The following is a 12789-nucleotide window of genomic DNA, read 5'->3' as shown; positions in this document are numbered from 1 at the left end:
CTGAATTTTGAGATGCATATGTGAAATGCTACGTGCGCATCATCTATTTTTAAAACCCCATTAACAAGCTGAAGTGCAAAATCAAACCAAGGTACAATGTATTGACAAGATGGTGCCGAAGTTAGTAGACTTAAACCAGTTAAATATTTCAGCAATCTGACACACTGATGAGCAAAAATTCCATTAAAAAGCAGAATAAAAGGTTTCATAATAATTACCTTAAATTGCAATAGTGATAATTTTTAGCTATGATGTATCAATGTTGGCTCATTACTCTCATGAAAGCAAGGCAGAGCTCCCCTCCTAACCACAGGAGGAACAACCTGCATGTGACCTGCTGGCAACTGTTAAAGATGTCAGTCAGGCTCAGCTGCCTTAACAATTAGCACAAATAGGTCAAAAAGAACAAGCAATGTTTTCAGCCTTGATGAGCGTCACTGGATCAGAATATATATTTAGTACCTGACTCAAAGAACACTACATGGACCACAAAGACAATTATTTGGTCTTTTCATAACATATCATGAACAGCTCTGTTTAGAATCTATTATTTGAGTTCTTAAAAAAGAAAATAAAAACTTTAAACTGCAAATAAACCATTTTTAGCGCATGATAGTATAAAAAACCAAAGAGAAGCCAGCAAAAATAAACCTTAAACTGAAATACCTGGTTTGCCAGAAAAAAGGCTAAATACTTTTGGACAGGGCACAGTGACAGTCTCTCCAATCTTCGCAGGACGCCAACAGGTGATGTTATCCCAAACTCCGACACATCCTGAAATAAAAAAGCAGTAACAGACTTGAAAGGTTAGCCTGGTCCGAATCACCCCACTGTATTCGCCTTATAAAACCTTGATGGAAGCTTTGGATGAGTAGTTCAAAAAAGATTAGACTCAATCAAAAAAGTTGCGAAGATGGTATTTTCTATGAAAACATTAAGGGAATCATAAGAGTCTGCTGATTAACCAGCTTATTCTTAGGTTAGTTAATACATTGTTTGCAAAATGTCTCCTTAAAACTATGTCATTCTGATGGGATCGTGCTAAGAAAATAAATGAAATCTTCAAAAATAACTTGCATTATTAAAAATTCCAAATTTTTGAGAATCTCTTAATCACAGTTAAAGTGAACTTTTTTATCTGCAGTAATAGGCAAACTGAACATCACAAAGAAATATTTAAGTAGTTCATTGGACTCACGTCACAAATACAATAGGAGCGGGTCATGATTGGAGAAGTTTTGGAACCAGGGCCATGAATTTACAAAATCATCTGTCCTAAAGAGGACTAAGAGGACTAAGTAGGGAGTGTGTCACAAGGCACGTTTTATAGTAGGTAAGACTAGTAGATAGTAACTATTTGTTACGGCTTTACCCATGCTGATGTCTATATAAAGGTGGCTCAAAAGTGGTGTCTTTTGAATGAACATAAACCTTCCTGCAGCCTGCTAGGGGCACTTGGATGAACCATGCTCTATTTGTTTAAAGTTATCTACTTATAATGCATGCCTTCTAAGCTCTGCGAGGAGCTATGCTGGATTCGAACATAAGCCTTATGAAGAATTATGAGGACAAAGAAGTGAGGAAATGTTACTCCTCTCAGTTAAGAGTTATCACAGAAAACCCCCAAAACACTAATGCATAAAATTCTGGGCATTTATGTCTTCAAATAAGGCAACTGACAATTAAAAATTTTAATTAATGCTAAAGAGAGAAACAAAACTTTTATCCTACCAGTTTTACTTCATAAAATTATTAGAAAGTGTAAGGGGCAGTTTGTTCCTTTCAGTAGAGAACATGAAACTTGGATTAGGAACTGCTCGCATCCATGTGTAATACTACTCTTCAGAATATTTATAGCATTAAATCAAGCCACCTGAGTTAAACAAAGCTGGAAAATGAACATTTAGAAGTTTTAAACCATGTTAGTGTAAATAAACTTGGATAGCTTGTGTTGACTTAAATTGTCTAGCATCCTACTTTCAGTGTTTAAGTTACTTTCAAAGCACACGCGAACTAGGGAACCGAGTCTGTATTACATTACATTACATTACACCCAGCAGTTGGATTTGCCCCTTTGGAGAGGGGAGCCAGTGGCGCACCATTCCCAAGGGCCTTGCTTTCCTTTGGAAGGCGTCTAAGTGTGATAGCTGGGAGGAAGCCTCTGTGCTGTACCAAGAATAAGTTTTGGAGATGAAAAAAGATGAGGGGAGGATTACAGAGTAAGTTCTGCATTTGGTCACCAATTCCGTAGATCCTCTTTATGCAGTTTCCCAAGAAAATGCTATTCTCCATCAGGATTGGGTCTTTCTATATTCAGAAAGATGATGCCAAAAATAAGGTATTACTAATGGGAACACTTCACAAAGTTTATGCTTGTGAGTAGGTAACATGTAATGTCTTATCCTCCACTGCCTTGTATGCTGCAACAACTTCCAAGTGGTATGCAACAAATGTATTAAATGTTCATTATCTCACATGCCCACTTCAATGTCTTTTCCAGTCAAGCTCCAAAAAGCTCCAAAGATGGAGATATCACAACCTGCATACACACAACTTCCTCCATGAAGAATTTTTCCATGCATCTAATTAGGATTTCCCTTGCTGCAGGTTGCTTCCATTGCTTCCTGTTGGGTTTCTTGGTTTCTTTTTTTCCAGTTCACATCTGAGAAGAGTCTGCCTCCATCTTCCCCACTAGCCCATTAGGTAGATGAAGACAGCAATCAGATCACTCTTGTCAAAGCTAAACAAACCCGCTTTCAGTTAGCTGTTGCATGCTGCATATTCCAGTGCCAACTCCATGCCCTCTGCTGAGACGATTAATGGCTTTCCTTTACACAGGAATCCAAAACTGGACGCAGTACTCTGCCAAGATGCAGTCTCACAAGTGCCAAATAGAGATAGGCAACAGCTTCTCTTGATCTACCAGTTTGCTAATGTAGCACAGCATGCAGTTAACAGTCCTGCCCCTACAACAGGCTCATAGATTCCTTTAAGAATTAACTCATGACTTTTATCTATGCTCCATTTTACCTGTCTACCTAGTATTCCCTTCTAGCACTTGTGACTTTTCTTTTAGCCTTAGTAAAGGTATCTCTGAGATGATGCTGACTTGGTCATTTGAATATAATTGAAGAGGCTTACATCTGAGCAAGTCATCTTCATACCCTTTTAAGTCAATGGAACTTAAACACGCTTAGGCGCTTCCTGAGATGCAGTACTGGATCAAAATCAAGTCCAATCCTCTATGATGCAAAAGCAGGGATTATGCAAAATAAAAGACTGCTTACCTCAGCCAACTCAGGTCATGCTTCCTTCCCAATTGATTTTAAGCCAGAAACAACATCAACAATGTGACATACAAGTAATCAGAAAGACAAAGAAACTATTTTCTCCATCTGCCAGCACTCAGAACTACAGTGGCAGGATGAAACTCTTTTGGCTTTGGTGGATGTACTGCCTGAGCCAGCAAAAACAAGCCCTGGAGTACACGAGAATAATTAGCATCTTGTGCGACTTCAGACCTTTTTAGTTCATCCCCATTTCCACTAACAAGTGAGAGCTGAGCTGGGTCATGGAAGTGTTCATGCACACCCATAAAAGCTGATGACTTTTACAAATCCTCCCTTTTGTTCAACACACTCTCTGCAAGACAGTGGATTTGCTACAGTAATCTGCAAACAGTTCAGAGGCTTTTACAAATTTTTGCTACGCTGCTACAAAGACTGGGCTAAGGTTTTGCTGTAAAGGCGCTGAACAACATGGACTTAAGAGCTCCATTAGCATGTTTTCCATAAAACAAACAAAAAAACCCCAACCAACCCCAAACGTCTTATTCAGGCTTCAGTTATGTGAAATACTATGCAGAAACTGAGGTCCAAGTTCTAGTTCCACCAAAATTAATCAACGCAATTGTATCATCTCTCAAAGCTAGCTTACAGGAAGAAACTGCGGTATACAAGTTTTTGACATTCAAAACATTACAAGTCACTAACGTTTTCAAGGGAACGTATTTTTTTTTTACCTCAGTTTTTCCTCAGGATTTTAGGACTTGACAAGCTTCTATGGCACAGGAGAGAATGATACTTTTTCCAACTAGATATCGACAGATGAAATAACACAAAAGATGTTATCTCCTACATCTAGACTCCATTCAAATGCGTCAACAATCATGAGAGTGCAACTTGAGTGGCTGTCATCAGAATTCCAAGTAGAACATTAAGCCTCAATTTACGTATATTCATCAGCTTATTTACTATGGTACAGGAAATCTGAGAAAACTGCTGAAATGTCCTGAAGGCATCTGTAGTCACTGAAGGACTACAGCGTGCTTCTGAAAACTGGTCTAGGGCTGAATGATGATACGATAGTGTTACTGGTGTGCTGCTTCAGGCTGCTGGAAGTACAACTGTTAAACAATATACACTTTTCTGTGCTTTCAAATCACAGCTTTCCTCATTTCCTCCTCCTCCTATTACTACAGATTTTTGACAATATTGCAGTCATATATCTAGTTCTCTTAGCAAAACATACCCTTATGCAGAGATGGGATACAATTAACAAGTCCATTCTTGCTACACTTGCATCAATTTATTTCTCCCATACCAACAACATATCTCTATTGTACAGCACAAGTTTAATTATGCACAATTGAAACTAGCAATTAATTTCCCACTGATCTTGGATATTCAAGGCGTGGCACAACTGGAGGTCTTCATGAGTTTCACAGGTCTTCAAGTAGATATTGCTCTTTACCCACTATCCTTTTATAATGACATAGGCGGTATTGTCAAAGAGCAGCAGAGAATGATTCACTTCATCCTAAACCACACGGAAACAGGCCAGATAAGTTGCTCCTGACAATTGCCTGTTTCGCCCCAGTGACCACAGAGCAGTCTACAGCGTTATAAATACCTACGCTGTTGGAAAACGAAGGTGAGAAAAATGCTATGTTAAATACATCTCTTCCTGCACATACAATATCTAACTTGATCAAGCTTGATATTCTGCTCTCCACTCACTCTCTACTACTCCCTGTTCAGCCATTAATTCATTCAGTATTAGGATTTCTAGACTGTCATCCATTACTGCTGCTTTTAATAAAATCATTATGTACTCTCTTATTCCCTGGAAGTTTTACGCATCTCACACATCTACAAGCTTGTTTCCTACTGCCTCCAAAGGATGTTAATCAAGTAAGATACAAAACTTTTTTTTAGCTTAAAATGAGGTTTTTAGTCCCAGAAACACTTTTACCAGTAAATCTATAGAAAATATCTCACATTTTAAATAAAACTTGCTCCAATGCATTTCATATATTGTCTGCAATTTTATTTATAATATTTTAAAAAATATTCAGAGTACCCCAAAATATTTTAGTGTACATTTTTATCCCTTTCTGATCATGAATGGATTTAGTCTCTATGTTTGCATCCCATTTGAATTCTCAAGCCTTGAATGTTTGTGTCCTTTCACTCTGACACGCACATATAAAACTAATCCAGCTCTTGATCTGTCTTAGCTCCTCAACTTTTTCTGTGCATCTCTACTACTACACTCTTTACCTTCTTCATTACCTATTAAGAAAGGTAGCAAAGGCAAAAAAACAGGTTTCTCATGCCTCTTTCTGTGGTGTCTAGAGGAACGCTCCTGCACTCCACATATAACATTTGCATCTTTTACTTCTCTGGTGTGTCATTCACAGCATATCCAAGAAAATAATTAATCTTCCCAGAAAACCTCTGCTCAAAACCACTCGCTCAAAAGTGTGGCCACGGTATCACTCCTCTACTGCTCTTCCCTCCTGTTCCTCCAGCTGATATTGCCAATGCTATTCTTAGCTAGCTTCAATGATATCATTTACCTTTTTTGACTGTTTGGTCTTTAAACCTCGTGATGCATTTGCAGATACTTCATAATGAAAGAAAACGTAACAGACTATAAACTACACTTTGTTTCTCATTTTTTCCAGCTTACGTAAGTACTGCCACCACATTCATCATCCTGCTCTCCAAGACCCAGTCTTTGAGACACAAGTTTCCAACTTCCCAACGCATGCTTCTTCATCTATAGAAATGCCTAAGACTGGGCCCGTATTGGAATTTTGTTTATATATACATTTTATCTATATATTGACCACTAGGTGGCACTTTGCATTTGGAGTTTTAAAAAGTTGCCACTTGCAAAGTGAGGTTTAGCATTTTTCAAACGATCTAGGTGTGCATGATACGTGAACAAAGAAAGAGTGCTGGGAAAATCAGCCAGAAAGTTGCCAGCTAGCCTAGGGTTTACTATTCGAACAGGGAAACATTTTGATTTTTGTACTTGACAAAGCAGAAGCTATCTCACCTCTTATGGGCAACATTTCTAGACATTTCTAGGTCTGAACGCCGCAGCAGATAATTTAGACCACATTAGAATTTATGAACATATATGGGCTGAAAGTCTTTCTGCGCATTCACACGAGTAATCAGACAGAAAGGAGAAGGAGGCGCTAGAGAAATAGCGAGCTAGCAACCGGGAAGCCAGGCAAACACGCAGCAGTGCTGCTTAAAGCGGTCACAGCAGCACGGCTGGCGGAAATCCTGTTGCGCCGAGCTGCTGTGCTAAAGACACTTGCTGGCGGCTGTTGTCAGGCCCTGGCCACTAACTGGCCTTAATGGCCCCCAGCAGCCTGCCACCTCTACCAGAGCACCCACCTCAGCTCAGGTCTGGCCCTTCAGCCATGGTGGTGTTTAGCTCCATCTCAGCAGTCCCCATGCCCGCCTCTGCCCCCATGGGCCCCCACCGCCATTCGTGGGCCGTGTTGAGGTTGCTGTCCTCAGTGCTGTCATCCCTGGGTAAAATTCTACTGGTAGTGCGATTGAGGAGATTGGACTATATAGCATCATTTATGAGTAAGAGTATCATTTTGGTAGTCCTGTCCCTTTTAATTTCCCATTACTAGCTGCATTATGAAGCCTCTCTTTGAGAGATTTATGAAATTCTTTCCACAGCCATTTTTCTTTCCATCTACAGCTCTTCCTCAAAGTTCAGATGTCATACCTAAAATTAAAATGTTGTCTGGCATACAGGTCTCAAAACCACATTTTGGAAAGCAAGAGCCAAGAAGGCTCATCTAACTGTGCAGCCGCAGCCACTCAGTTCAGAAGGAATATAAAACCCCTTGACTTCAATTGTTCATAGCAAAACCTCCTTAGAACTTCTTGTTGTAGATCCCTGTCATAAAGTCTACTGACTGAGTTTTAACATTTTTGACCGTAAGATTTCATTTTTTATTCAAAGGTGAAAAGAAATGAGTCTATTACTTCATTAAAAAAAAATCTAAATACAAAATAAAATAAAGCCAGAAATGTGCAGTGGGACAACCTTTTTTTTTTTTTCAATTACTTTTATTGGGAGCTTTATTTTTTGTAAGAAGACAAGCCATGAGTAGTAGGCAAAAAAACCCCCCTAGTGTTTTTCTATATGGATCTCAAAATCTGCAGCTATCGAGAGCTATTTATATAATATGTAATTTATTTATTATCCGCCCTTCAAAACTGAGTGTGCTAAACATGATTCCCTCCTAGGCTACCAGCTAAAGGTGTATCCGTACCTCAGATGTCAAATTACAGGAATAAACTAGAAAACAAATGCAGATAGAGGCTAATGCTGCCTTCATAAATTAAACAACTAGAGGCACTACAGAGAGGAAGGCACTGCCACAGATCTTTGGAGAGTGACCTTCTTCCCTAAATGGTGTGTAAAACTCTCCACTAATGGAAGAGCATGCGCTAATGCCTGAAGATCCCCCAAAGCGTGCAAAGCAGGTCTTGATGTTTACCAGTTTGATGATGGCAAATGAGAAGAATTTAGACAAACTGAGTCCTGTGGTTTTAATATATCCTTAGCATTGTTCAAAGGATATTTACACAGTATTTATACAGTGTTTCCTTGCAAAACACTTTGCTTTATTAAGCCATGAAGTAAGCGAGTTCTCTGTAGACTTCATGTCAGTGATTTTTATGTGCACTACAAAAATTACTCAGTAAAACTCTGCAAGCCCATGTTATGAGGTAGCTCAAGTAAGATGACGATAATGTCATTTTTTGTAAAATAATAATAATAATAATAAAAATTTGCCTTTAAATCTTTCCTTTACGTCTCCCTAACTGGGATCTGGGAAGTATTAGGTAAGGTGTTCAATATATAATTGCCATCTGGGTCAAAGGAGAAACTGCCTGTCCTATAAAATCTGGATCCTCCAAAATTCAATAGCTATGCGTGCCGGACAAATTCAGGAGCGTGTTATGGAGAGGGTGTGAAGGCTTCTCAAGTTCTCAAGAAATTAATAAAAAATTTCCCACTAATTTTGATAATAGAGGCCCAAACCTCTGGTGGAAAATCCCAGTGAACCTTTATTTCCAAATTCTAGACAGATCCTTCACTACATTTCATTATAGCTTCTGTAAAGCAGGTAGCACATACAGGAGTTAGAAAACATGACAAGGGCTCTACCAAGAGCAACCATCATTCCCATTCAGGAAAAAGTGAAAAAGGATTTGTGATTTTATTGTAATGAATTATGTTTCAAATGTAGTACAAGTTTTAGATGTGGAGCAAGGGCCTGGACTAGTTCCAGCTCGCCAATTTTCATTAGTAAATCTTTATCAGCAGTCAGAGTATCACTGTGACAATCTGCAGGTTGCTGTTCAAAATACTCCTCACATCTTTGTATGAATACTTAGAGGTTATTAGGAAAATAAAGGCACAGAGAGAATGGGTATTTTTGGAAATACATAGGAGAATACATAGGCTCTCCTGAACAGGTTCTTGGTAAAGGTACTTATAGCATGGGACAAATTCTCCCATAAACATATAGTTTTTAAGGGTTCATTACTACAGGGGCTTTATTCCAGTCTCCTAAAAAATGAAATATTCCCTTAGTTTCAGCCAGGCATTCACTGCTATTTATCACTCCCTGCAAGGCTGCATCAAGACCATCTGACATACTGTCTCCTTCTAAGACATGAAGTTCTTCCACAGCAGTTTGCCTTTAGGACACTCCTCTTCAGTGAAAAGAGGCTGTGTAGAAAATATTGACAGAAAACTACTTTCTTCCCCTAGGGAACCCAAAATAAAACTGGTGTGCATCACAAGGATACCCTTGGAGTGGCCCAGCATCTGGATCACAAAAGTGGATCTTGAAGAAAGCTTGACTTTCAAAGCTGTATAATAGCTAATAGTGAATATATTAATTCAAGATTTAATTCATTAAGATGGGCTAGTAATTATTTCTCCATCTGGCTTCACACTAGTATTATTTATGTAACAGCCATCTCTCATCACCACTCATAAACAACAAAAAAATCTAAATGTAGATTAATTATTCCAGAAGATTTTGCTTGGAGAGATATCCATGTAAACTATTCACTGTTATCGTAATTTTTCTAATTGCTGATCTGGATTAATAAAAAGGAGAAATTGTAGTAAAATATGAACTGCTGGTGACCCTTTTAATTATTTTATTGTATACAAATTGATATTAGAGTATGCACTGAGGGAGTTACACATTTAAATCAAGAAGAGAGGTGGAGAAAGCATCATGAGTTGGGACTCATGTTTATGTTCAAAGAGCTCTGCAGATGGCAGGTCCCTGAGATGCCATAATCATCTTTAGAGGGCATTCAAAACAGACTGAATATGAAAAAAGCAAATACACTATTTATCGCCTAGTTCAGCCAAAGGAAAACAACTGTGCTGCAAGAACGGTAGTGTTCCAAGAAACCCAGTTATTCTGAGGTGATAAATACTGTACTGAAAGGCAGGACAGCGACGAGGCTTAGGGCTTTGCAGAACTAATTGACCAGTCACGTAAAGATCATTTAACAGCAGAAATTTAATGATTAGCTTTAGATGTGATATTACTTTGTCAAAATCAAAATTGTATTTTCAACTGAAAGGTGTTGCCTTTAGATAAAAAAATTCTTTCCTCTTCATCTAAGCCTCACTGAAAGCCACGGCTTTCAACTTTTCCTCAGACTTTCTGCTGATCCTGTCATCACCAGCCTTGCAGCTTCTCTGCCCATCAGAAAATACTAGCAGTAACAGCTTAAACCAAGAGAACACATTTGCTCCCATCTAGCGTCCCACCCCATGTGGGACATGCCTGGCTTAGTGCCTGGCACACCACTCACAATATGCTTGCTGCAACAGCACCTTTAATGCAAAACCTACCTAAATTCTAAAACATGCACAATTACAAGCACAGTACAGACAAATGCAGCAACTGCAACCAAAACAGCAAAGAAGGTAAAGGGAGAAAACCTTGACTACTCCAGTTGCCTCTACATTACCACTTATGTTTTCTTACCCTTGTAGTCCACAGGCTTTGCATTCTTCAGAAGTTCCATACACCTTGTTTCCTCCTTGTGAATCTCCAGCTGAAATCTGCATTCTGGTTGGACACCATTCACCTGTGTCAAATTAACAAACAGGCCAGAGTCTTCAATCACGAATTTAAATGCTTTACAAAGGATGCAACTACCAACAACGAAAGCCACAACTTTTAACCGGCACTGGTTTTGCCCAAGCATGTGCTAGGCATTTCACAGACACAGCCACTGCCCATTTTAGCTTCTCGCACATTAACTTTTCAAAATGAAATGTTAATATAATCGACTAGAGCATTCACTGGCTCCTTCCTGTAGCATTTCAAGGCCAGCTGTCATTTATTAAATATTTAATTAAACATTTACTATTACATATTTAACTTTCTAGTGCATTCTCCAATATTGTTTAGTGAGACCTTTTCCTCCAGAAAAACTGCAAGTTAAGCTGAAGCAGAAAAGAAAACACTTTTTTTTTTTTGGTCACAGAACCTTAAAACAAATCAAACTGCATTCTCTTTGACATGGTAAATTTTGCTTTGCTTTTCTTTTCCACCATGTATTTTTTATCTCCTGAAGGCCCCAGGACATGATTATTTGATCGGAGCAAGTGCTACACAGGAAGAAAACCCCACTCCTTTAAAAATGAAAGCACTTCTGTCCTTTCTCATTTATAGTCCTGCTCCCAGTTCCCTGGTTTTCAGAAAGGGTTATTTATGTCCACAGGAAGAGACAGGGATGTAGACGTGCTGGAGAGAGAAACAAGACATCGTGAAGGTTCACAGATGGCAGCTGGATTCACAGAGGCAGGCAGAGCCTAACAGAGAAACATGTGGAGCCCATAGGAGACTGCAAGGGAGAAACGACTGTAATAGACGGCATATGGGAAGGTAGGAAATGTCACTGGAGCTGAAGGGTCAGGGAGATTTGCTCAAGTGAAAAAACACAGTGAAATAAAATGTGAACATGCAGCACTTCAGTCACCTTCACGCTTGTAGTTACCAAGAAAAAGGTGGTCTCTCCCCAAGTTTCTCTCTCTTTTCTCTCTCTTACGTTTTTTAGGAGACATTTAACAATGGTATCTGGTAGTAACCTCTGACATATGAGATGGTACTTTTTTAAAATCAATTAAGCTGCAATCATGAACCCAGAGACTAGGACCCAGAGTTAGGACTGAGCACCTGGTTATTCCACAGTCTCCTTATGGGCAAGCCCCTTGCACAGCTTTTAAAAATACAACACAAGAGCCGTAAGCATTGACAGCAGGGGCTGTCATGAAAACTCAAGAAAATCTGTCTCTTCTCCAAATGTCTCAATTCACCATCTACAACATTACTTTTCTTTTCCCATCTTTCCTCTGTATTGACTATTGAAATTACATGTTTTCAGAGAAGATTTTTTTCCTTTTAAAGTGAATTTGTACAGATCTTTAACATAAATTAGGTTTTCCAGCACTTACAATATAAAATTCAGCATTATACTGAAAATCTCTGTGTTTTGGCTATGTATTATCTACTTTACAGATGGCTCCCATGTAAAATGTAGTCCCATGTATACATAATTTTTCTATCTGCATTTTCATTTCACACAACAGAATTTTTTTTTCCCAACTGCAAACATCCGGTAACGGAGAGTAGATCTCCTACTCATCAAAAAGTATTCTAATTACTGGCTCTAGGAAAAGTAGGTTCAAGTAAGCGGAAACGTTAACTAAATGAAGGATAAATCAAAACAGCTACCACAATTAAGAAACCCGCCCCGTAAGCGACTTCTCTCTCTCATACTTCCAAAAGAACTGTAAGTTTCCCAGTATCAGTGACATAATAGCAAAGGTTACTTCAAAACCATAAATTTGTTAGCACCCAAAGGTGACACAACATTACTTTTCAAACCTGGAACGCCTGCCAAACTGTGATATATTTTGATCCAAGACATACACCTGTTTCATACAGTTGTACTTCACCAAGCTGAAGAGATTTAGAGCTCAAGTCTACATGGCACTGACCACGTTCCGAAACACATCAAGAGCGCTGAAACGGATTTTGGGGGCGCTCACCACCTTTCGGGGCTGGTGCTCATCCATCTGTCCCTCCGCTTTACCAAGGGTAGGTTATCCCTTACAGGCACTGAATGCAGAACTGTGTGCACTGTGTTGTGCAGTGTAAAGGTACACACAGCTAGCTGGAAATTCAGCTGAGGGGTTTCTTTGTGGTTTTAGTGGCTTAACAGTTTTAAGGCATTCAGAACAGCAGTTTGACTGGAAAAACAGTTCTGACAAGCAGCTCACATTTATCTTCAACATGGTTTCCCAAGTTTTGGTGGAAATCATCTGTTCTTTTAAATTTAGAGTAATAAACGGAAGGACTTAAAGGGCTGATTTTTTTTTTATTATTATTTTTTCTAAATCATGTTTCCAGCAATG

At 38.9% G+C, this 12789-nt stretch overlaps 1 protein-coding gene across 1 annotated transcript in view; it reads right to left on the bottom strand.

Annotated features, from left to right (window-relative positions):
* Window positions 1-12450, bottom strand: part of LOC104497277 (vasoactive intestinal polypeptide receptor 2-like) — a gene marked incomplete at its 3' end in the record, with an annotated part of 15880 nt that extends 3430 nt beyond the window's left edge. The window contains exons 1-3 of the mRNA XM_010140511.1: window positions 12373-12450; window positions 10352-10454; window positions 667-774 (exon numbers count right to left, since the gene is read on the bottom strand). Of these exons, the coding sequence (XP_010138813.1) occupies window positions 667-774; window positions 10352-10454; window positions 12373-12450 (289 nt within the window). The remainder of the gene's footprint in view (window positions 1-666; window positions 775-10351; window positions 10455-12372) is intronic.
* Between the last annotated feature and the right edge of the window lie 339 nt (window positions 12451-12789).

The sequence above is a fragment of the Buceros rhinoceros genome, unplaced genomic scaffold (assembly GCF_000710305.1).
Source record: "Buceros rhinoceros silvestris isolate BGI_N320 unplaced genomic scaffold, ASM71030v1 scaffold3857, whole genome shotgun sequence".
NCBI lineage: Eukaryota > Metazoa > Chordata > Aves > Bucerotiformes > Bucerotidae > Buceros > Buceros rhinoceros.
The sequence above is the reverse complement of the archived record's forward strand: the minus strand, read 5'-3'. Positions and strand labels throughout refer to the sequence as shown.